The sequence below is a fragment of the Oncorhynchus masou genome, chromosome 24 (assembly GCF_036934945.1).
Source record: "Oncorhynchus masou masou isolate Uvic2021 chromosome 24, UVic_Omas_1.1, whole genome shotgun sequence".
Taxonomy (NCBI): domain Eukaryota; kingdom Metazoa; phylum Chordata; class Actinopteri; order Salmoniformes; family Salmonidae; genus Oncorhynchus; species Oncorhynchus masou.
This window is the reverse complement of record NC_088235.1, coordinates 110167622-110193708: the sequence shown is the minus strand read 5'-3', so window position 1 is coordinate 110193708 and position 26087 is coordinate 110167622. Positions and strand designations below refer to the sequence as shown.

The window sequence follows — 26087 nt, the reverse complement described above, 5'->3', positions numbered from 1 at the left end:
TGGATCTTCAGCAGAGGTCTGTATGGTAGGTAGGTTAGTCCCATAGGACGACCAGGTCTTTGATTATTGTGAAAGTTTTCAATGACAGTCCTTCCGCTTAGAACATTTTTAGTCTTCGCTCTTTGTTCCTGTGTAACACCCCTCATCTCACCTGGCCTCTCCACCCTTTTCTTCTTCAGACCGTCTCGTCGGCGCCGCTCAGTGGGTGTGGCCAACGCCACCCTGCCTCGCTTCCTGACCACTCCCCCAACCCTGCCCAACGCGTCGACCACGCCCAGCCCAGAGGGCGAGGGGGCGGAGGGCTCCAAGGTGACACTTGTGGTGTTCGCCAAGGAGTCAACCGTCATCTCCAACCTGCGCCACTTCACCAGCTACCAGATAGAGATCCATGGTTGTAACCACCCCTCGGACTCCCAACGCTGCAGCATGGCCACTTACGTCAGCGCACGCACCATGCCCGAGGGTAAGGCTGTACACAGTCCCACACACTAACAGACTACAGCAAGCCCGAGGGTAAGGCTGTACACAGTCCCACACACTAACAGACTACAGCAAGCCCGAGGGTAAGGCTGTACACAGTCCCACACACTAACAGACTACAGCAAGCCCGAGGGTAAGGCTGTACACAGTCCCACACACTAACAGACTACAGCAAGCCCGAGGGTAAGGCTGTACACAGTCCCACACACTAACAGACTACAGCAAGCCCGAGGGTAAGGCTGTACACAGTCCCACACACTAACAGACTACAGCAAGCCCGAGGGTAAGGCTGTACACAGTCCCACACACTTAACAGACTACAGCAAGCCCGAGGGTAAGGCTGTACACAGTCCCACACACTAACAGACTACAGCAAGCCCGAGGGTAAGGCTGTACACAGTCCCACAGACTACAGCAAGCCCGAGGGTTAGGCTGTACACAGTCCCACACACTAACAGACTACAGCAAGCCCGAGGGTAAGGCTGTACACAGTCCCACAGACTACAGCAAGCCCGAGGGTAAGGCTGTACACAGTCCCACAGACTACAGCAAGCCCGAGGGTTAGGCTGTACACAGTCCCACACACTAACAGACTACAGCAAGCCCGAGGGTAAGGCTGTACACAGTCCCACACACTAATGATGTTTCTGCCTGTGTTCTCCTCTCCCTGCAGAGAAAGCTGATGACATTGTGGGCCAGGTGAGCCATGAGATTGTGTTGGAGAACCCAGACTCTGTCCACATCAAGTGGCTGGAACCCAAAGCCCCCAACGGCATGATCATCCTGTACGAGATCAACTACAGGAGGATGGGAGACCCTGAGGTCAGTACCAATACTAGACTCAGCTACAGGAGGATAGATAGGTGACCCTGAGGTCAGTACCAATACTAGACTCAGCTACAGGAGGATAGATAGGTGACCCTGAGGTCAGTACCAATACTAGACTCAGCTACAGGAGGATAGGAGACCCTGAGGTCAATACCAATACTAGACTCAGCTACAGGAGGATAGGAGACCCTGAGGTCAGTACCAATACTAGACTCAGCTACAGGAGGATAGGAGACCCTGAGGTCAATACCAATACTAGACTCAGTTACAGGAGGATAGGTGACCCTGAGGTCAGTACCAATACTAGACTCAGCTACAGGAGGATAGGAGACCCTGAGGTCAATACCAATACTAGACTCAGCTACAGGAGGATAGATAGGTGACCCTGAGGTCAGTACCAATACTAGACTCAGCTACAGGAGGATAGATAGGTGACCCTGAGGTCAGTGCCAATACTAGACTCAGCTACAGGAGGATAGATGGGTGACCCTGAGGTCAGTACCAATACTAGACTCAGCTACAGGAGGATAGGAGACCCTGAGGTCAATACCAATACTAGACTCAGCTACAGGAGGATAGGAGACCCTGAGGTCAGTACCAATACTAGACTCAGCTACAGGAGGATAGGAGACCCTGAGGTCAATACCAATACTAGACTCAGTTACAGGAGGATAGGTGACCCTGAGGTCAGTACCAATACTAGACTCAGCTACAGGAGGATAGGAGACCCTGAGGTCAATACCAATACTAGACTCAGCTACAGGAGGATAGATAGGTGACCCTGAGGTCAGTACCAATACTAGACTCAGCTACAGGAGGATAGATAGGTGACCCTGAGGTCAGTGCCAATACTAGACTCAGCTACAGGAGGATAGATGGGTGACCCTGAGGTCAGTACCAATACTAGACTCAGCTACAGGAGGATAGATAGGTGACCCTGAGGTCAGTACCAATACTAGACTCAAATACAGGAGGATAGGTGACCCTGAGGTCAGTACCAATACTAGACTCAGCTACAGGAGGATAGATAGGTGACCCTGAGGTCAGTACCAATACTAGACTCAGCTACAGGAGGATAGATAGGTGACCCTGAGGTCAATACCAATACTAGACTCAGCTACAGGAGGATAGATAGGTGACCCTGAGGTCAATAACCAATACTAGACTCAGCTACAGGAGGATAGATGGGTGACCCTGAGGTCAGTACCAATACTAGACTCAGCTACAGGAGGATAGATGGGTGACCCTGAGGTCAGTACCAATACTAGACTCAGCTACAGGAGGATAGATAGGTGACCCTGAGGTCAATACCAATACTAGACTCAGCTACAGGAGGATAGATGGGTGACCCTGAGGTCAGTACCAATACTAGACTCAGCTACAGGAGGATAGATAGGTGACCCTGAGGTCAATAACCAATACTAGACTCAGCTACAGGAGGATAGATGGGTGACCCTGAGGTCAGTACCAATACTAGACTCAGCTACAGGAGGATAGATAGGTGACCCTGAGGTCAGTACCAATACTAGACTCAGCTCCAGGAGGATAGATAGGTGACCCTGAGGTCAATACCAATACTAGACTCAGCTACAGGAGGATAGATAGGTGACCCTGAGGTCAATAACCAATACTAGACTCAGCTACAGGAGGATAGATGGGTGACCCTGAGGTCAGTACCAATACTAGAATCAAAGAACTGTTTCTCTCAATCCATTTCTCCCTTGCTCTTTCTTGTTTTGGATGTTTGTTGACTTGAGTTTACGGAGTAGTCATTTGTAGGTGTTTGGCTAGGAAAGGGCAGTGACCGGGGTTGTTTGGGGGACTATTACTTGGGCCAGGATTAGTTTATTAGGTGCATACCTGGTTGCTACAGTCTGAATTTGATCCTGGCTGGTTGTTTTTCAACCATATTGTCAGGGCTCATAATCATGGTATTGTGCGTTATGCTGAAAAACAGCCACAGCAATTATGAAAGAAAATCTATGATTTGTCTATAGTTCTGATTGTCACCCCCTGGTGTGTGTGTGTGTGTGTGTGTGTGTGTGTGTGTGTGTGTGTGTGTGTGTGTGTGTGTGTGTGTGTGTGTGTGTGTGTGTGTGTGTGTGTGCGCTAGCTGTGGTGAATGTGTGGACTCATCACTCATTTGGTATTCACTACTGCACCGTCTTACCCAGGGAGCCTGTAGTAGATCTGTTACCATGGCGATTGAAACAGGAACTGCACCCCCTCCCTCCCCTCGTGTAAACAAATAGATGTCTCAGTAACCAAGGAATTAAGAGCTTTGATTCCTCTGCAATGACAATGCTTTGCACTTTTTACTGACACGGTCAGTGGCTTAAAGATATCTGGACAAATATTTAATTGTGAAAGGTAATCACATGTGCTTCTTATTTTTGTTGTTGTATGTAAGATAAGATTGAGTGTTAGTATGCTAGGTTGAAAAGCTTTGATTCGCAGACTTTGTTGTTACGGGCCAGCGACGCCTCGTCTATTATAAACCCTGATACTCAGTCACACCCTTTATACAACACTGTGTGTGATCTAGTGGAATCACCACTCTATAACCGGGTATTCATCTGTGTTCCAGGAGCTGCATCACTGCGTGTCCAGGAAGACCTACGCCCAGATCGGAGGCTGCAGGCTTCGTGTGGTGCATCCTGGGAACTACACTGTGAAGATCCGTGCCACCTCGCTGGCAGGAAATGGCTCCTGGACTAAACCCACCTATTTCTTCATGCCCGACAGTAAGTCCTGCCCGCCTGGGCCAATGTACTTGCTTGGTCTGAAATGATATATATTGTCTTGCGATTATATTTATTGCAAATGATTAGTTTTTTTCACACGTGTCAGAAAAACATGCCAATAAAAGAACATCACTTCCCCCACACATACACAAAACAACCGGCTCTGGGGAAGCACAGCATACTCTAGACACACAGGTCATGTGACCGTGACTGACCAATGGCTGCTGTGTTTGTTGCAGAGGACATTGTTTCACTGAACATTATCATTGGCCCAGTCATCTGCTTCATTCTGCTGCTCTTCGTGGGAGGCGGAGTCTTCATGGTCTATAAGAAAAAGTAAGACTTGATTGATTGAGATTTTTTTTTTGGTATCATTTTATTTATTTTGCCTTTTATTTTTACCAGGCAGGTAATTATTTACAATGATGGCTTGGCAAGACAAATATGCAAGGATATCTTTGACTCTTCTTTTGACTGTGTGTATCAGGCAAATTGAGGGACCCACTGGACCTCTGATCGCCTCGTCCAACCCGGAGTACCTGAGCGCTAGCGACGGTAAGGACAACCACGAACCCCACCTCAAACCGCTCCAGCAGGTTTTGTTTTCCTGTGAGGTGGTGTATGTGCTAAAAAACAAACAAACAGTGTAATACATTATGTCTTAAGTACATTATGTCTTAAGTACATTATGTCTTAAGTACATTATGTCTTAAGTACATTATGTCTTAAGTACATTATGTCTTAAGTACATTATGTCTTAAGTACATTAAGTACATTATGGATTAAGTACATTAAGTACATTATGGATTAAGTACATTATGGATTAAGTACATTATGGATTAAGTACATTATGTACATTATGGATTAAGTACATTATGTCTTAAGTACATTAAGTACATTATGGATTAAGTACATTATGGATTAAGTACATTATGGATTAAGTACATTATGTATTCAGTACATTATGTATTCAGTACATTATGTATTCAGTACATTATGTATTAAGTACATAAAGTGGTGAACTAATAGGAGAACTTTGTTCCCTTTGTGTGGTGTAGTATACATACCGGATGACTGGGAGGTGGCGAGGGAAAAGATCAACATCCTCAAGGAGCTGGGTCAGGGCTCGTTTGGCATGGTCTACGAGGGCGTCGCCAAGGACATCGTGAAGGGCGAGCCGGACACGCGTGTGGCAGTGAAGACGGTCAACGAGTCGGCCAGTCTGAGAGAGAGGATAGAGTTCCTCAACGAAGCCTCCGTCATGAAGGCCTTCAGCTGCCACCACGTGGTAAGAAACCTATTCGTTCACTTTCATTGTGAACTATTATATACTATATTACTGTCAGAATATGTACTGCACATGACACGACGCTCCTCACCTCCGCTTGGTCAACGAAACAATAACAGGGGCGGACGTTGGCGCTGTTTCGCCCATTGTGGAGTGCATCTTTACATTGAGTAGATTTTCTCAAGTTATTATGTAGAGAAATGTATGTATATATTTTAATGTTCTTAACTCTCCCTGTTCTCTGTAGTGTAGTGACTAATTATCTCTGTCTGTAGTGTAGTGACTAACTCTCTCTGTCTGTAGTTTAGTGACTAATTATCTCTGTCTGTAGTGTAGTGGCTAACTCTCCCTGTTCTCTCTGTCTGTAGTGTAGTGACTAATTATCTCTGTCTGTAGTGTAGTGGCTAAGTCTCCCTGTTCTCTCTGTCTGTAGTGTAGTGACTAAGTCTCCCTGTTCTCTCTGTCTGTAGTTTAGTGACTAACTCTCTGTCTGTAGTGTAGTGACTAACTCTCTCTGTCTGTAGTGTAGTGACTAACTCTCCCTGTTCTCTCTGTCTGTAGTGTCGTGACTAACAATCTCTGTCTGTAGTGTAGTGACTAAGTCTCCCTGTTCTCTATGTCTGTAGTGTAGTGACTAAGTCTCCCTGTTCTCTCTGTCTGTAGTGTAGTGACTAAATATCCCTATCTGTAGTGTAGTGACTAAGTCTCCCTGTTCTCTCTGTCTGTAGTGTAGTGACTAACTCTCTCTGTCTGTAGTGTAGTGACTAACAATCTCTGTCTGTAGTGTAGTGACTAAGTCTCCCTGTTCTGTCTGTAGTGTAGTGACTAAGTCTCCCTGTTCTCTCTGTCTGTAGTGTAGTGACTAACTCTCTCTGTCTGTAGTGTAGTGACTAACTCTCTCTGTCTGTAGTGTAGTGACTAACTCTCTCTGTCTGTAGTGTAGTGACTAATTCTCCCTGTTCTCTCTGTCTGTAGTGTAGTGACTAATTCTCCCTGTTCTCTCTGTCTGTAGTGTAGTGACTAAGTCTCCCTGTTCTCTGTCTGTAGTGTAGTGACTAACTCTCTCTGTCTGTAGTGTAGTGACTAACTCTCTCTGTCTGTAGTGTAGTGACTAACTCTCCCTGTCTGTAGTGTAGTGACTAACTCTCTGTCTGTAGTGTAGTGACTAACTCTCCCTGTCTGTAGTGTAGTGACCTAGTCTCCCTGTTCTCTCTGTCTGTAGTGTAGTGACCAAGTCTCCCTGTTCTCTCTGTCTGTAGTGTAGTGACTAACTCTCTCTGTCTGTAGTGTAGTGACTAACTCTCTCTGTCTGTAGTGTAGTGACTAACTCTCTCTGTCTGTAGTGTAGTGACCAAGTCTCCCTGTTCTGTCTGTCTGTAGTGTAGTGACTAACTCTCTCTGTCTGTAGTGTAGTGACTAACTCTCTCTGTCTGTAGTGTAGTGACCAAGTCTCCCTGTTCTCTGTCTGTAGTGTAGTGACCAAGTTTCCCTGTTCTGTCTGTCTGTCTGTAGTGTAGTGACTAACTCTCCCTGTCTGTAGTGTAGTGACCAAGTCTCCCTGTTCTCTGTCTGTAGTGTAGTGACTAACTCTCTCTGTCTGTAGTGTAGTGACCAAGTCTCTCTGTCTGTAGTGTAGTGACTAAGTCTCCCTGTTCTCTCTGTCTGTAGTGTAGTGACTAAGTCTCCCTGTTCTCTCTGTCGGTAGTGTAGTGACCAAGTCTCTCTGTCTGTAGTGTAGTGACTAAGTCTCCCTGTTCTCTCTGTCTGTAGTGTAGTGACTAAGTCTCCCTGTTCTCTCTGTCGGTAGTGTAGTGACCAAGTCTCTCTGTCTGTAGTGTAGTGACCAAGTCTCCCTGTTCTCTCTGTCTGTAGTGTAGTGACCAAGTCTCCCTGTTCTCTCTGTCTGTAGGTGCGTCTGCTGGGTGTGGTGTCTAAGGGCCAGCCGACTCTGGTGGTAATGGAGCTGATGACCCACGGGGATCTGAAGAGCTTCTTGCGGGCCCTCCGTCCAGACTCCGAGAGTAACCCCACAGGGAAGCCCCCTCCCACACTGAAAGAGATGATCCAGATGTCAGGAGAGATAGCAGACGGCATGGCCTACCTCAACGCCAAGAAGTTTGTCCACAGAGATCTAGCTGCCAGGAACTGCATGGTGGCTGAGGACAACACCGTCAAGATCGGAGGTACAGTACATTAAGACAGTACCAAACATGTGATTATCTCTGTGATGGTACCAAACATGTGATTATCTCTGTGATGGTACCAAGCATGTGATTATCTCTGATGGTACAGTACATTAAGACCGTACCGAACATGTGATTCTCTCTGTGATGGTACAGTACATTAAGACTGTACCAAACATGTGATTATCTCTGTGATGGTACAGTACATTAAGACTGTACCAAGCATGTGATTATCTCTGTGATGGTACCAAACATGTGATTATCTCTGTGATGGTACCAAACATGTGATTATCTCTGTGATGGTACAGTACATTAAGACTGTACCAAACATGTGATTCTCCCTGTGATGGTACAGTACATTAAGACTGTACCAAACATGTGATTAGCTCTGTGATGGTACAGTACATTAAGACTGTACCAAACATGTGATTATCTCTGTGATGGTACAGTACATTAAGACTGTACCAAACATGTGATTATCTCTGTGATGGTACAGTACATTAAGACTGTACCAAACATGTGATTATCTCTGTGATGGTACAGTACATTAAGACCGTACCAAACATATGATTATCTCTGTGATGGTACAGTACATTAAGACTGTACCAAGCATGTGATTATCTCTGTGATGGTACCAAACATGTGATTATCTCTGTGATGGTACCAAACATGTGATTATCTCTGTGATGGTACAGTACATTAAGACCGTACCAAACATGTGATTATCTCTGTGATGGTACAGTACATTAAGACTGTACCAAACATGTGATTATCTCTGTGATGGGACAGTACATTAAGACTGTACCAAACATGTGATTATCTCTGTGATGGTACCAAACATGTTATTATCTCTGTGATGGTACAGTACATTAAGACTGTACCAAACATGTGATTATCTCTGTGATGGTACAGTACATTAAGACCGTACCAAACATGTGATTCTCTCTGTGATGGTACCAAACATGTGATTATCTCTGTGATGGTACCAAACATGTGATTATCTCTGTGATGGTACAGTACATTAAGACTGTACCAAACATGTGATTATCTCTGTGATGGTACAGTACATTAAGACTGTACCAAACATGTGATTATCTCTGTGATGGTACAGTACATTAAGACTGTACCAAACATGTGATTATCTCTGTGATGGTACAGTACATTAAGACCGTACCAAACATGTGATTATCTCTGTGATGGTACAGTACATTAAGACTGTACCAAACATGTGATTCTCTCTGTGATGGTACCAAACATGTGATTATCTCTGTGATGGTACCAAACATGTGATTCTCTATGTGATGGTACAGTACATTAAGACCGTACCAAACATGTGATTCTCTATGTGATGGTACAGTACATTAAGACTGTACCAAACATGTGATTATCTCTGTGATGGTACAGTACATTAAAACAGTACCAAACATGTGATTCTCTCTGTGATGGTACAGTACATTAAGACCGTACCAAACATGTGATTCTCTCTCTGATGGTACAGTACATTAAGACTGTACCAAACATGTGATTATCTCTGTGATGGTACAGTACATTAAGACCGTACCAAACATGTGATTCTCTCTGTGATGGTACCAAACATGTGATTATCTCTGTGATGGTACCAAACATGTGATTATCTCTGTGATGGTACAGTACATTAAGACTGTACCAAACATGTGATTATCTCTGTGATGGTACAGTACATTAAGACTGTACCAAACATGTGATTATCTCTGTGATGGTACAGTACATTAAGACTGTACCAAACATGTGATTATCTCTGTGATGGTACAGTACATTAAGACCGTACCAAACATGTGATTCTCTATTTTGATGGTACAGTACATTAAGACTGTACCAAACATGTGATTATCTCTGTGATGGTACAGTACATTAAAACAGTACCAAACATGTGATTCTCTCTGTGATGGTACAGTACATTAAGACCGTACCAAACATGTGATTCTCTCTCTGATGGTACAGTACATTAAGACTGTACCAAACATGTGATTATCTCTGTGATGGTACCAAACATGTGATTATCTCTGTGATGGTACAGTACATTAAGACCGTACCAAACATGTGATTCTCTCTGTGATGGTACAGTACATTAAGACTGTACCAAACATGTGATTCTCCCTGTGATGGTACAGTACATTAAGACTGTACCAAACATGTGATTATCCCTGTGATGGTACAGTACATTAAGACTGTACCAAACATGTGATTCTCTCTGTGATGGTACAGTACATTAAGACTGTACCAAGCATGTGATTATCTCTGTGATGGTACCAAACATGTGATTCTCTCTGTGATGGTACCAAACATGTGATTCTCTCTGTGATGGTACAGTACATTAAGACCGTACCAAACATGTGATTATCTCTGTGATGGTACAGTACATTAAGACCGTACCAAACATGTGATTATCTCTGTGATGGTACCAAACATGTGATTATCTCTGTGATGGTACAGTACATTAAGACCGTACCAAACATGTGATTATCTCTGTGATGGTACAGTACATTAAAACAGTACCAAACATGTGATTATCTCTGTGATGGTACAGTACATTAAGACCGTACCAAACATGTGATTATCTCTGTGATGGTACAGTACATTAAGACCGTACCAAACATGTGATTGTCTCTGTGATGGTACAGTACATTAAAACAGTACCAAACATGTGATTATCTCTGTGATGGTACAGTACATTAAGACTGTACCAAACATGTGATTCTCTCTGTGATGGTACAGTACATTAAGACAGTACCAAACATGTGATTCTCTCTGTGATGGTACAGTACATTAAGACAGTACCAAACATGTGATTCTCTCTGTGATGGTACAGTACATTAAGACTGTACCAAACATGTGATTATCTCTGTGATGGTACCAAACATGTGATTCTCTCTGTGATGGTACAGTACATTAAGACCGTACCAAACATGTGATTATCTCTGTGATGGTACAGTACATTAAGACCGTACCAAACATGTGATTATCTCTGTGATGGTACCAAACATGTGATTATCTCTGTGATGGTACAGTACATTAAGACTGTACCAAGCATGTGATTATCTCTGTGATGGTACCAAACATGTGATTCTCTCTGTGATGGTACCAAACATGTGATTCTCTCTGTGATGGTACAGTACATTAAGACCGTACCAAACATGTGATTATCTCTGTGATGGTACAGTACATTAAGACCGTACCAAACATGTGATTATCTCTGTGATGGTACCAAACATGTGATTATCTCTGTGATGGTACAGTACATTAAGACCGTACCAAACATGTGATCATCTCTGTGATGGTACAGTACATTAAGACCGTACCAAACATGTGATTATCTCTGTGATGGTACAGTACATTAAGACCGTACCAAACATGTGATTATCTCTGTGATGGTACAGTACATTAAGACCGTACCAAACATGTGATTCTCTCTGTGATGGTACAGTACATTAAAACAGTACCAAACATGTGATTATCTCTGTGGTGGTACAGTACATTAAGACTGTACCAAACATGTGATTATCTCTGTGATGGTACAGTACATTAAGTCCGTACCAAATATGTGTTTATCTCTGTGATGGTACAGTACATTAAGACCGTACCAAACGTGATTATCTCTGTGATGGTACAGTACATTAAAACAGTACCAAACATGTGATTATCTCTGTGATGGTACAGTACATTAAGACCGTACCAAACATGTGATTATCTCTGTGATGGTACAGTACATTAAGACCGTACCAAACATGTGATTATCTCTGTGATGGTACAGTACATTAAGACCGTACCAAACATGTGATTGTCTCTGTGATGGTACAGTACATTAAAACAGTACCAAACATGTGATTATCTCTGTGATGGTACAGTACATTAAGACTGTACCAAACATGTGATTCTCTCTGTGATGGTACAGTACATTAAGACAGTACCAAACATGTGATTCTCTCTGTGATGGTACAGTACATTAAGACTGTACCAAACATGTGATTCTCTCTGTGATGGTACAGTACATTAAGACAGTACCAAACATGTGATTATCTCTGTGATGGTACAGTACATTAAGACCGTACCAAACATGTGATTATCTCTGTGATGGTACAGTACATTAAAACAGTACCAAACATGTGATTATCTCTGTGATGGTACAGTACATTAAGACCGTACCAAACATGTGATTCTCTCTGTGATGGTACAGTACATTAAGACAGTACCAAACATGTGATTCTCTCTGTGATGGTACAGTACATTAAGACAGTACCAAACATGTGATTCTCTCTGTGATGGTACAGTACATTAAGACCGTACCAAACATGTGATTATCTCTGTGATGGGACAGTACATTAAGACAGTACCAAACATGTGATTCTCTCTGTGATGGTACCAAACATGTGATTATCTCTGTGATGGTACAGTACATTAAGACTGTACCAAACATGTGATTCTCTCTGTGATGGTACCAAACATGTGATTCTCTTTGTGATGGTACAGTACATTAAGACTGTACCAAACATGTGATTCTCTCTGTGATGGTACCGAACATGTGATTCTCTCTGTGATGGTACAGTACATTAAGACTGTACCAAACATGTGATTCTCTCTGTGATGGTACCGAACATGTGATTCTCTCTGTGATGGTACCAAACATGTGATTCTCTCTGTGATGGTACAGTTTCAACAAGTACATCATGCCTGGTGTATGAGACTCGGGTTAATAATTGAGGAGTGATAGAATGCTGTATTGTAACAAAGCAGCTTGTGTGTGTGCCTGTGGTTGATATATATGTATACACATACACGACTGTGTTTCTCCAGACTTTGGTATGACCAGAGATATCTACGAGACGGACTACTACCGCAAGGGAGGGAAGGGTCTGCTCCCCGTCAGGTGGATGGCTCCTGAGTCGCTCAAGGACGGAGTGTTCACCACTCATTCAGACTGCTGGTGAGGAAGATGATACACCTGGGCTGTCGCTGTCATAAAGGCCTGTCCACTCGACCTGTTTCAGCCACTCTATTCAATCTCCTGATGAGCAAGAACCTCACCCCCCCCCCCCGTTACAGCCCCCTTTGTGTCTACAGTAACTCTGTCAGCACTGTTTTATTCTGTTGTTACACTAGTCCAGTGGGGGATTCAAATCTAACCCTAGCTACGGCCTGTGAGATCCAGACTACTGCTGGTTTGCTGTTCTACCTGATGATTAATTGTATCCGCCTAATGTCCCAGCTCTAAATCAGACCCGTAGACAATTAAAATTAAGCAGATTAACTGGTTTCAAGGTCCAGAGTTGAATTTGAGGCCACTAGTCTTTTATTTCCTTATTCACATCCTGTTTTGTTGTTGTTGTTCTGCCTTGAGATAATATCTATCCGGTCATGTCTGTCTGTCTGACCCCAGGTCGTTTGGCGTGGTGTTGTGGGAGGTCAGTACCCTGGCAGAGCAGCCGTACCAGGGCCTGTCCAATGAACAGGTCCTCAAGTTCGTCATGGACGGAGGATACCTGGACAGACCAGAGAACTGTGAACAGAGGATGTAAGTGTCTCAAACACGAGACTTTTAGTGCATTGTGGGATCTGTTGTCTTTTACGTTGATATCCACTACCAAACATACAAAGTACACAATGTATATTATTTTGAATTGGTTAACAGTTTGAGTTACCAACTACTACATGCATACAATATTCCAGGGCTAGTTGTGTTTCAATGGGGTCTAACCGAGGTGAGCTACTTGTGCACATAGATTCCCACTCGTTCATTCATCTTTCTCCTTCTCCTCCATCTTTCTCCCTCTCCTCCATCTTTCTCCCTCTCCTCCATCTTTCTCCCTCTCCTCCATCTTTCTCCCTCTCCTCCATCTTTCTCCCTCTCCTCCATCTTTCTCCCTCTCCTCCATCTTTCTCCCTCTCCTCCATCTTTCTCCCTCTCCTCCATCTTTCTCCCTCTCCTCCATCTTTCTCCCTCTCCTCCTCACTCAGCCACAACCTGATGTCTATGTGCTGGCAGTACAACCCCAAGATGCGTCCCACCTTCCAGGAAATCATCGAGATGTTAAAGGAGGACCTTCACCCCAGTTTCCAGGAGGTGTCCTTCTTCTACAGCGAGGAGAACAAGCTCCCGGAGACGGAGGAGTTTGACTTGGACCTGGAGAACATGGAGAGCATCCCACTGGACCCATCCTACTCCCAGAGAGAGGACAGAGACAGTCTGTCCAGAGATGAGGGACCTAGTCAAGGCCTGAGGGGCAATTACGAGGAACACGTGCCCTACACGCACATGAATGGTGGCAAGAAAAACGGACGAATCTTATCGTTGCCCAGATCCAGCCCTTCCTAACATTTTCTCTTCTTTTCAGCTCCTTTGATTCTGTCGTTTTCTAATTTTTTTATTTTTTATTGTATTACTCTTTCAGAAGCCCTTCAAAAAAACACAAAAAAACAGATCTCAGGACTTTTTTTTTCATTTCTTCCTCACAGCTGCCAAGCATGGCGGCACAGGATGCAAACGTTTTGGTATATGTTGAGACATTTTCGCATTTATCCAGAATCATCTACTACAACTTTCTACTCTCTTTATTTTGTTTTTCACAATTGCCAAGTTTCCAGGACTGGTTGCTGGGAGAAAAAAAAACTGTGAACACACAGCTTAAAGAACCATAAGGCTGCTCCAGACCTCTCTCTCTCTCTCTTTCTCCCCCCCCCCAGGCTGTCCCATCTCCCCTCCTCCTCCTCCTCCTGCCCAGGCTGTCCCATCTCTCCTCCCCAGGCTGTCCCATCTCTCCTCCTCCTCCTCCTCCCCAGTCTGTCCCATCTCTCCTCCTCCTCCTCCTCCCCAGTCTGTCCCATCTCTCCTCCTCCTCCTCCTCCCCAGGCTGTCCCATCTCTCCTCCTCCTCCCCCCCAGGCTGTCCCATCTCTCCTCCCCCCCAGGCTGTCCCATCTCTCCTCTCCAGGCTGTCCCATCTCTCCTCTCCAGGCTGTCCCATCTCTCCTCCCCAGGCTGTCCCATCTCTCCTCCCCAGGCTGTCCCATCTCTCCTCCCCAGGCTGTCCCATCTCTCCTCCCCAGGCTGTCCCATCTCGTCTCCTCCCCAGGCTGTCCCATCTCTCCTCCCCAGGCTGTCCCATCTCTCCTCCCCAGGCTGTCCCATCTCTCCTCCCCAGGCTGTCCCATCTCGCCTCCTCCCCAGGCTGTCCCATCTCGCCTCCTCCCCAGGCTGTCCCATCTCTCCTCCTCCTCCTCCTGCCCAGGCTGTCCCATCTCTCCTCCTCCCCAGGCTGTCCCATCTCTCCTCCCCAGGCTGTCCCATCTCGCCTCCTCCCCAGGCTGTCCCATCTCGCCTCCTCCCCAGGCTGTCCCATCTCGCCTCCTCCCCAGGCTGTCCCATCTCTCCTCCCCAGGCTGTCCCATCTCTCCTCCCCAGGCTGTCCCATCTCTCCTCCTCCCCAGGCTGTCCCATCTCGCCTCCTCCCCAGGCTGTCCCATCTCTCCTCCCCAGGCTGTCCCATCTCGCCTCCTCCCCAGGCTGTCCCATCTCTCCTCCATTCTCCTGTTTCGTTTTCAAGTGAAAATGTTTTCAGATAGTGGCCTTTTTATATGTGGCTTATAAACAAAGAGAAGTGTATCAATGCTTGTGTTCTTTTCCTTTGAACAATGACTAAACAGTTTGGAATTGTGGGACGGCATAGACTCTCTCCTAGAACAAATGTCTATTTGTAGAGGAACATTAATTTCTTTTTTTTCTGCAGAATACTAAACTTCACAGATTATTGTGGTGTTTGGTGAATAGTTGTAATTTATTCGCTTTTTTTTTGTCTCATCTCTTTGTTTTATTTTTGTGTCCTCGTTATGGCTGAAGGATATTTAAACAGTTAAAGTTGGACAAAACAGTTCCTCCGACTGACCAATAGCTGCTGCTTTGATATATTTTAGTGGGTATAGAATATATATATATATATATATATATATATATATATATATATATATATATATATATATATATATATATATATATATATATATATATATATATATATATATATATATATATATATATATATATATATACAGTACCAGTCAAATGTTTGGAGACACCTACTCATTCCGGGGATTTTCTTTATTTTTACTATTTTCTACATTGTAGAATAATAGTGAAGACATCAAAACTATGAAATAACACATGGAATCATGTAGTAACCAAAAAAGTGTTAAACAATTCAAAATATATTTTATATTTGAGATTCTTCAAAGTAGCCACCCTTTGCCTTGATGACAGCTTTGCACACTCTTGTCATTCTCTCAATCAGTTTCATGAGGAATGCTTTTCGAACAATCTTGAAAGTGTTCCCACATATGCTGAGCAGTTGTTGGCTGCTTTTTCTTCACTCTGCTGTCCAACTCATCCCAAACCATCTTAATTGGGTTGAGGTCGGATGATTGTGAAGGCCAGGTCATCTGATGCAGCACTCCATCACTCTCCTTCTTGGTCAAGTAGCCCTTACACAGCATGAGGTGTGTTTGGGGTCATTGTCCTGTTGAAAAACAAATGATAGTCCCACGAAGTGCAAACCAGATGGGATGGCGTATCGATGCAGGATGCTGTGGTAGCCATGCTGGTTAAGTGTGCCTTGAATTCTAAATAAATCACTGACAGTGTCACCAGCAAAGCACCCCCACACCATCACACCACCACCTCCATGCTTCACGGTGGGAACCACACATGCAGAGCTCATCCGTTCACCTACTCTGCGTCTCACAAAGACACGGCGGTTAGATCCAAAAATCTCAAATTTGGACTCCTCAGACCAAATGACACATTTCCACCGGTCTAATGTCCATTGCTCATGTTTCTTGGCCCAAGCAAGTCTCTTCTTCTTATTGGTGTCCTATAGTAGTGCTTTCTTTGCAGCAATTTGACCATGAAGGCCTGATTCACGCAGTTTCCTCTGAACAGTTGATGTTGAGATGTGTCTCTTACTTGAACTCTGTAGCATTTATTTGGGCTGCAATCTGAGGCTGGTAACTCTAATGAACTCATCCTCTGCAGCAGAGGTACCACTGGGTCTTCCTGTGACGGTCCTCATGAGAGCCAGTTTCATCGTAGCGCTTGATGGTTTTTGTGACCGCACTTGAAGAAACTTAAAAAGTTATTGAAATTTTCCTTTTTGACTGACCTTCATGTCTTATAATGATGGACTGTTGTTTCTCTTTGCTTATTTGAGTTGTTCCTGCCGTAATATGGACTTGGTATTTTACCAAATAGGGCCATCTTCTGTATACCACTCCTACCTTGTCAAAACACCACTGATTGGCTCAAATTCCACAAATGAACTTTAAACAAGTAACACTTATTAATTGAAATGCATTCCAGGTGACTCCCTCATGAAGCTGGTTGAGAGAATGCCAAGAGTGTGCAAAGCTGTCATCAAGGCAAAGGGGGGCTACTTTGGACAATGTCAAATATAACATATATTTTGATTAACAGAAATGTTTGGTTACTACGGTATTGCATGTGTTATTTAATAGTTTAGATGTCTTCACTATTATTCTACAGTTTAGAAAAAAGTAAAAAAACAAAAAAATAAAAAATCTGAAATGAGTAGGTGTGTTCAAACTTTTGACTGGTTTTGTATATAGTATATATGGAATATTGTTTTGTTTTTAATATCAATATTTTATATATAATATATACAATATTTATGTTCTTGTAAATAGTTGATGTTTAATGTTTTCATCTGAGGCTTTCCTGTAAGATATTATTTTTCTTATTTTATTCTTAATGTTTCTAACCCTGGAAATGACACTAATAGATGCTCTGTGTCTTAGACCGTCACACCGTCACATACTTCTCTGTCCAACCCTCTGGAGAACCCAGTTCTCCTCGGCATCAAAGGGCAGCCCACCATTTTAGAAAAATCATGGCATCTTTCAAATGCTGTTCTTCGGTCAGTGGAAGAGTTTGGGTGGCAATTCTGCTCCAACTGAAACTCCTTGGTTTCCTGTCTGTTGTATTTTTGGTCAGATGGAACTATGGTCTAGACGTCATGTTATCTGTTGTTGAACATTGATGTGACTATATTAATTTCTCTTATCTATGGTTGATCATTAGCCATCTATTTGATTGGTTGGTATTATCAGTGGGACTAGAGATGTGATGTCTGCTTTCTTGGACAGACCGCTCGTCTTGTCCTGTGATGATTGTGCTTCATTGTCGTCTTCTATTGGAAGGGGCGTTTGTAGGGTTATAGGTCAGAGGAGACTCATCTATTTGATCTATAACCGGCCTGAGCTGACTGGAGATTGGGGCAGAAGCCTATATAGGTGGATGTATGACAAGAGCCCGTAGCGTCAGTACTTGAGAGAGAGATCCCCCTGCAGTACTTTGTATTTGTATTCTACCTTTTATTTAACTAGGCAAGTCAGTTAAGAACAAATTCTTATTTACAATGACGGTCTAGGAACAGTGGGTTTAAATGCCTTGTTCAGGGGCAGAACGACAGATTTTCACCTTGTCAGCTCGGGGATTCCATCTTGCAACTTTTCGGTTACTAGTCCAACACTCTAACCACAAGGCTACCCTGCCGACCCGTGAGTGGCTACCTGGCATCATCTTTACTCTTTCACAGCCCTGTGTCCTCATACGTCTAGGGTTGTTCTGACCCTACCATCACCCTTCACCCCCCCCCACATAACAACAGAAAGTTCTGACAGCCTATTGGCTGTACTGTTCGCTGACACAGGAAGGAGGTCACAATCAGGTTGCTGGTGGAATTTTCCATGTTACTGTGGTTGAGTGCTTTTGATCGGAACGTTCTGGAAAGTTCCTATTGCATTCCGAGACTACAGCAGGCGGCAGAGAGAGAAGAGCAGTTAGATGGTGTATGTGTTGGGGTTAGTGGAGCGACGCTGGGGTGGTGGTGAGGGGGGCTGTGACTATTAATCCTATTACATCCCCTCTATCACACGTAGTGTTTGAGTCAGGAAATGCTGTACCCCCCCCCGACATTCCGCTATCGACGATGTGGTCCGTGGCGTTCTATTAGGCCTCGCCGTGTGCACATTTATTCACAACCCGTCCTCCCCCCCTCCCACCGTAAATGTAAAAGATAATGAACTCAAAATCCCTTTACCTGTCTCTTTAGAGGACATCACACCACAGCTTCCATTTTGTGACCTTTCGCTCCAATATCTAAAGATGGGTCATGAAGTTGTTAACTTCTGTCCGGGGACAGTCATATTGCTATGTTCCATACAGACATCACAACATTCCTGTCAGCTTTTCCCAGCACAAGACTAAGTCCTGATTTAAAAACAAAATTATAATGATAATAATAATTAAAAGTCCACACACACACAATCACATCGACATACATTATATCTGATGGAAACCACACATTGGTGTTAACGACACAGGTTGATTGAGAAGTGTCTGCATAGCATTTCAATTGAGAAGCACAAATAACCCGATCATTAGTGGTTTACACACATTTATCCCTCCCTCTCGCCTAAGGCAGCGATACTCATTGTCTGTTGTCAGAAGCATCGATAAGGGACAGAAAAACGCACTGGAGCTAAGGGCAAGTCAATCTGGTCTGCATTCATCCACTCAGCACTTTGGTGTTTAGAGCTTAGTGTAATGGACCTGGTGTTATTAAACCAAACCCGCCCATTCATCATCACCCAGTTATCTCTGTTAACCCATCTGCCTGTGTCTGAGATGGAGGAACCGTTACCTCGTCAGACTCCACCCACTGCCTTCTCTACCAACCACAGACCAGAGAGATGGATGTACATTTGTACAGGCTGGTTACTGTCTGTTTGTTTGTTGTGTGTGTGTGTGTGTGTGTGTGTGTACATATTAGACAGATGGAGAGAAATATGACTCTTAGATGGGAGCTAAATCCATACGCGTAAATACCAAGTTGTGTTTAGAGATGACAAGGTGTTCAGAGATGTTGGAAAAGATATGACCGTTGCTACTTAAAGTTCTATCTATCTGTTGCTATGGGGAACTTCGGCTAGTGGGAGGGCTTTGTGGGAAAGATGTTGGTCTGTTGTAAAGGTTTGAATGGCAAGTCCACAGAGTACTAATGGCGTTCTAAGTTGAAACTGTTAAAACCACCATTTTGATTCTCGACAATTCAAGATGTTAAAAAAAAATCTCTTCCAATCTTTTGGTGGGTGTTTATCTCTACATATGACCAGTCCAGATCTGTCTCTACATATGACCAGTCCAGATCTGTCTCTACATATGACCAGTCCAGATCTGTCTCTACATATGACCAGTCCAGATCTGTCTCTACATATGACCAGTCCAGATCTGTCTCTACATATGACCAGTCCAGATCTGTCTCTACATATGACCAGTCCAGATCTGTCTCTACATATGACCAGTCCAGATCTGTCTCTACATATGACCAGTCCAGATAGTTTAATGGTGGGAGTCTGTCTCTACATATGACCAGTCCAGATCTGTCTCTACATATGACCAGTCCAGATCTGTCTCTTCATATGACCAGTCCAGATCTGTCTCTACATATGACCAGTCCAGATCTGTCTCTACATATGACCAGTCCAGATCTGTCTCTACATATGACCAGTCCAGATCTGTCTCTTCATATGACCAGTCCAGATCTGTCTCTACATATGACCAGTCCAGATCTGTCTCTTCATATGACCAGTCCAGATCTGTCTCTACATATGACCAGTCCAGATAGTTTAATGGTGGGAGTCTGTCTCTACATATGACCAGTCCAGATCTGTCTCTTCATATGACCAGTCCAGATAGTTAAATGGTGGGAGTCTGTCTCTACATATGACCAAATCACCATATCTTTAAGAAATTATAGATAATTAATATTTTATTTATTTTATTATGATCGTTGTCATTGTACACAAAAAAAACCCGGTTAGCTTTTTAGTCAAATGTTTTTTTAAATGTTGAAAGTCAGGTAAAAAAACAAAGACTATTTTGTTAACAGTAGAGCTATAAATGTCAGAATGAGTTGGTAGTTGTCTGGTCTGTGTGTTTGACCACAGTCTACCTCAGGCGTTTTGGAGGAATCACTACAGCATCTCTCTCCGTATATCAGTCGTTATCTCTGCAGCCCAATCAGAGGACTGTGACACTGCCCACCCGTGACCACTGCTGTGACAGCATCATACCGTGACAAGATTCCGATCACAATATAGAATCCCACGAGGTCCAACTCAAATGGCAAGTTTTCACTCCCATGTTGAGTCATCTTTACAACCAAGTAGATGAATCCCCAGTGTAGTGTAAAGCACAACCTCAAAGGGTTTTTAAACATTGCCACAAACTCTGATTTAAGTAGTAATGTTAGCTGTTATTGGAAGGTGTAAATCAGGCCAGAATGTGGTGTTATGGCTACAACCTATTTGACTGGTGATTATCATGCATGAAAGTTTAGGTTCCTGGCTCCCTTTATTTGCATAGAAGCGCAGAATCCCCAAGCATCAGGTTTGGTTTGATGTCCTTTTGAAATGAACAGTTTCCTAGTTTAACATACCCACTTAGCTATCTGATAGTTGCTCTACTTATCTACATACATTGTTCTAGTGAAGACTTGATTCATTTGAGCTTTTTTTATTTTTATTTTATTTTTATTATTCTGCATCAAGACCGAGTCGTCCAAATCATGAATGCATATCTCTTGATCACATACATACAGCCAAAGTCTTCTATAGCTCAGCTATGTCTTGGTCATGCTGTTCATCATGGACAGAATAGATGATCTCCTCAGTGGTTGGTTTTTGGTGGGTGGGGGTGTATCTCTCCTGAGTTCCTTGTCTGCTCGTCAGTAAAATATGGGACGGCATTCAGACTTGAGGCTATACATTTTTTTTATTTTTTTTATTACATTTTATGTATCTTCCAGAAGTGTTTTTTTTTTTTCTGTCCTCAGTTTGCATTTATGTTGTATGTATTATTTTTCTACTGTGAAAATATGTTATTATATCAACGCCACCGGTGCGGTCTGTGTGGACGCTTGCATGCCTCCGCTGGTTAAAGGACTGTTCCCTGAGAGAGCTGGACAATCCTGTGTGCCATAATAAACAGAAAACATGTATTCTAGATTGTAACTTCTCAGGGAGGCATGAGTTGTGCGGGTGTGTTTGAGGGTAGAAAGAAGCTACCTGTCTGACCTGTCTGACCTGAAGTTGAAGTTCTCTCGTCATCCTAGCAAATTATCTTTTTGGGGGGGGGGCAGCAAGTTGTCAACAAACAAACAACTGACCTTTTGTGAATCAATATTTTTTTCAGCTCTTCAAGATTATGGACATGATGATTAAATGAATGCTTGTTATCATTGTGATCTGTGGTGTTCACTGCCACCAGCTGGCTGGATGTGAAAGTGTAGCAGCTGGACCGGCGCTCGTAGCCAGGGCTCTGTCCCATAGTGCCTTGCTCAGACTGACCGCCCTCCTCCCTCCTGACTATACAGCCAGCCAGACCCTCAGTGCCCTGGACTGGACTAGTCTGGTCTGGAATGCTCTGGACTAGACTAGTCTGCTCTGGACTGCTCTGCTCTGGACTGGACTAGACTGCCCTGGGACGGGACGGGACGGGACTGGACTGGACTGGACTGGTCTATACCTAGACTAGACTGCTCTGGACTTCTCTGCTCTGGACTGGACTAGACTGCCCTGGGACGGGACTGGACTGGTCTAGACTAGACTAGACTGCTCTGGACTGGACTAGACTGGACTGGGACTGGACTGGTCTAGACTGGACTAGACTGCCCTAGGACTGGACTGGTCTATACTAGACTAGACTCTGGACTGGACTAGACTGCCCTGGGACTGGACTGGACTAGACTGCCCTAGGACTGGACTGGTCTATACTAGACTAGACTGCTCTGGACTGGACTAGACTGTCTCCTCTCCTCGCTCATCACCAATAGTCAAGGAATAAACCCCAACGAACCCCCACAGCAGGAGAATACTGGAGTATCAACACATGATGTATTATAAGACAGGAGAGAGAGGTCCTTCTGTAACCCAAGGCTCCAGTCAGGAGGTAACACGTCCAGCTTGGCTGGATTGATGATTCATCATATTATACTGTGTTGGGATAATTATGTAAACGATATTCATGGTTTAACTAAAAATGTTGAACTTTTCGTCTCTACCGGGGCGAAGCTCTGACTTGTTTTGTGCATGAATCCAAACCCCAAGCTGATAGTTTGTTAATTTGATGCTAATAGAATTGTGTATCTCGGCCAACTCGCTTTGTTGATTAAAACACAACACCCAAAGCACATGGGATCATCTATAATTAGCAACAATTGAATGCACGGCATGGGAGAATAGAACTCCCATTTTTAAAATGCATACTATTGATTATGTATTAAAACTAATCAAAACTTTAACTGTAAATAGCGGCAGAGATCCCTGAAAAAATATAAGCACTTGATTTAGGAAAATGTAGTTTTAGTTTAAACTCTGATAACCTAAACATGCGGTTTGCCAGAGCTGGTGATCCAACAGCAGATTAACCATCATTCTGTGTATTGTTTCAAAAATAAAAAAAAGTATTACATTTAGAGATGTTGATTAAATATTTTAAATTTTGTGCCAAAATAGAGGGCAAATACAATTACTTTTCTGACTGTAAACATTTACTACTCTTGTACATGATTGAATTTTAACATTGTTATCAATGTATATAACTTTTTCTAAATAAAAAAATCAACATTTTTTTGCTCATGACACTACCCCGCTGCGCAAATGGAAGGTCCGTACATGTATAATGGAGCAGCATAACTCTGACTAGATGGGCTACGTGTGTATCTTGACATATGCAGTTGGAAATGTTCATTTGAATATGCTCTTTCCCATTCTAAATACATGTTGCCATGGTCCCCCCCCCCCCAGAATCACAATAACATGTCATCTGTTTTATCTTCTTCTTTTAAATGTATTATTTTTATTATTATATCTCAAAATATCGCCCATTGTAATGTTATGGAATGAAATGTCCTTGTTTCAGACCAACAGCTTACAGAAAAGGCAAATAGCTTTTTCGATGTGAAAAACTGGAAACGACCACTAGAGGAAATCCTGGTAAATAAATGTAGAAATGTATCAGAATCAAAGGTTCTATCCTAATCTAATGTGGGGCGCAGGTAGCCTAGTGGTTAGAGCGTTGGGCAGGTAGCCTAGTGGTTAGAGCGATGGGCAGGTAGCCTAGTGGTTAGAGCGATGGGCAGGTAGCCTAGTGGTTAGAGCGATGGGCAGGTAGCCTAGTGGTTAGAGCGATGGGCAGGTAGCCTAGTGGTTAGAGCGATGGGCAGGTAGCCTAGTGGTTAGAGCGATGGGCAGGTAGCCTAGTGGTTAGAGCGATGGGCAGGTAGCCTAGTGGTTAGAGCGATGGGCAGGTAGCCTAGTGGTTAGAGCGATGGGCAGGTAGCCTAGTGGTTAGAGCGTTGGGCAGGTAGCCTAGTGGTTAGAGCGTTTGGCAGGTAGCCTAGTGGTTAGAGCGATGGGCAGGTAGCCTAGAGCTTTGGGCAGGTAGCCTAGTGGTTAGAGCGTTGGGCAGGTAGCCTAGTGGTTAGAGCGTTGGGCCAGTAACCAAAAGGTTGCTGGATTGAATCCCCGAGCTGACAAGGTAAAAAATCTGTCTTTCTGCTCCTGAACAAGGCAGTTAACACACTGTTCCACGGTAGGCCGTCATTGTAAATAAGAATTTGTTCTTAACTGACTTGCCTAGTTAAATAAAATAAGTTCCATTTAAAGACTGCCAAGCCATTTAACATGACCATGGAGCAGTATGAAGAAAACCACTGTAAGCTATGTGTATTTTGTACAATGTCTGTGAGTAGTGAAATGAAATGTACGCGTGTTTAAAGAGTCACAATTTTTTGGGGGGGACTGATTCGACAATCTAGTCTACATCTACAGGTGTGATAATGAAATATTTGCCCTTGATGAAACAGTTTTTTTGTGTTCTTGTTTATTCAGTGTCAAGTCAACAAGGTTACTGATCCAAACAGATGTGCTAGAAGGTAAAGGGGTTCAGTATAGTAGTGGTGGGGGTGGCCATGATGATATTGAGGGTTTAGGGGGTGAAGGGGTTCAGTATAGTAGTGGTGGGGGTGGCCATGGTGATATTGAGGGTTTAGGGGGTGAAGGGGTTCATTATAGTAGTGGTGGGGGTGGCCATGATGGTATTGAGGGTTTAGGGGGTCAGTATAGTAGTGGTGGGGGTGGCCATGGTGATATTGAGGGTTTAGGGGGTGAAGGGGTTCAGTATAGTAGTGGTGGGGGTGGCCATGGTGATATTGAGGGTTTAGGGGGTAAAGGGGTTCAGTATAGTCGTGGTGGGGGTGGCCATGGTGATATTGAGGGTTTAGGGGGTGAAGGGGTTCAGTATAGTAGTGGTGGGGGTGGCCATGGTGATATTGAGGGTTTAGGGGGTAAAGGGGTTCAGTATAGTCGTGGTGGGGGTGGCCATGATGACATTGAGGGTTTAGGGGCTAAAGGGGTTCAGTATAGTCGTGGTGGGGGTGATATTGAGGGTTTAGGGAGTAAAGGGGAGTCAAGCTATCTTGTCGGTGGTCTGCTCTAGTTTACACAGCTCGCTCGATGTTAGTCTCTCTAGCCCCTGTGTGTCTGTGTAGGTGGAGTTGTCTCGCTATAGTCCTTGGTTGAAGTCTTGCCATGCGTTGTGACTGCTGCTCCTTCTCCTCCTGTGCACATAGATGGCTCCAGAATGCTGTGTGTAGGCTTACAGGATACAGGGCTCTTTGAGCCGATGCCATTATAGAAGATATAGTGATGTTTTCTTCATTGATACATCACAGTGCCTTCAGCCAGTATTCACATTTCTGGACTTTTTCCCACTTTTTGGTTGTGTTAGACTGAATTTAAAATTGATTTAATAAAAAAATATATATATATACATATACACACACACACACAAATTGTATATAATGTCAAAGTAGAAAATGTTTTTAGACATTTTTACAAATGTAATTAAAAATGAAACCCTGTAATGTCTTGAGTCAAATATTCAACCCCTTTCTTCGGGCAAGTCCACATAAGTTCAGGACAACAGATGTGCTTAAAGTCCGAGTAAGTTGCATGGACTCACTCTGTGTGCAATAATAGTGTTTAACCTGATGTTTGAATCACTACCTCATCTCTGTACCGCACACATACTGTAAGGTCCCTCAGTTGAGCAGTGGATTTAAAACACAAATTTAACCACAAAGACCAGGGAGATTTTCCAATGACTCACACAGAAAAGCACCTATTGGTACATGGGTTAAAAAAAATAAAAAAAAGCAGACATTGAATATCCCTTGGAGCATAGTGAAGTTATTAATTACACTTTGGATGGTGTATCAATACACCCAGTCACTACACAGATACAGCTGTCCTTACATTTACATTTAAGTCATTTAGCAGACGCTCTTATCCAGAGCGGCTTACAAATTGGTGAATTCACCTTCTGACATCAGTGGAACAGCCACTTTACAATAGTGCATCTAAATCATTTAAGGGGGAGGGGGGTGAGAAGGATTGCTTT

General features: G+C 43.6%; 1 protein-coding gene and 1 long non-coding RNA gene across 3 annotated transcripts in view; both read left to right on the top strand.

The window, feature by feature from the left end:
- The window catches only part of insrb (insulin receptor b), a 195948-nt gene extending 180522 nt beyond the window's left edge, over positions 1-15426 (top strand). For both annotated transcript variants that reach the window (XM_064936127.1, XM_064936126.1), the window contains 10 exons: positions 180-463; positions 1154-1302; positions 3896-4052; positions 4292-4388; positions 4540-4607; positions 5111-5340; positions 7250-7523; positions 12354-12483; positions 12937-13071; positions 13515-15426. In XM_064936127.1, the coding sequence (XP_064792199.1) occupies positions 180-463; positions 1154-1302; positions 3896-4052; positions 4292-4388; positions 4540-4607; positions 5111-5340; positions 7250-7523; positions 12354-12483; positions 12937-13071; positions 13515-13872 (1882 nt within the window). In that variant the 3' untranslated portion in view covers positions 13873-15426. The remainder of the gene's footprint in view (positions 1-179; positions 464-1153; positions 1303-3895; positions 4053-4291; positions 4389-4539; positions 4608-5110; positions 5341-7249; positions 7524-12353; positions 12484-12936; positions 13072-13514) is intronic.
- A 256-nt stretch (positions 15427-15682) lies between these two features.
- LOC135513267 (uncharacterized) lies at positions 15683-24291 on the top strand. The gene is made up of 2 exons (XR_010451511.1): positions 15683-24018; positions 24068-24291. It is a non-coding gene; the product is annotated as an uncharacterized LOC135513267 (long non-coding RNA).
- The last annotated feature ends 1796 nt before the right edge of the window (positions 24292-26087 follow it).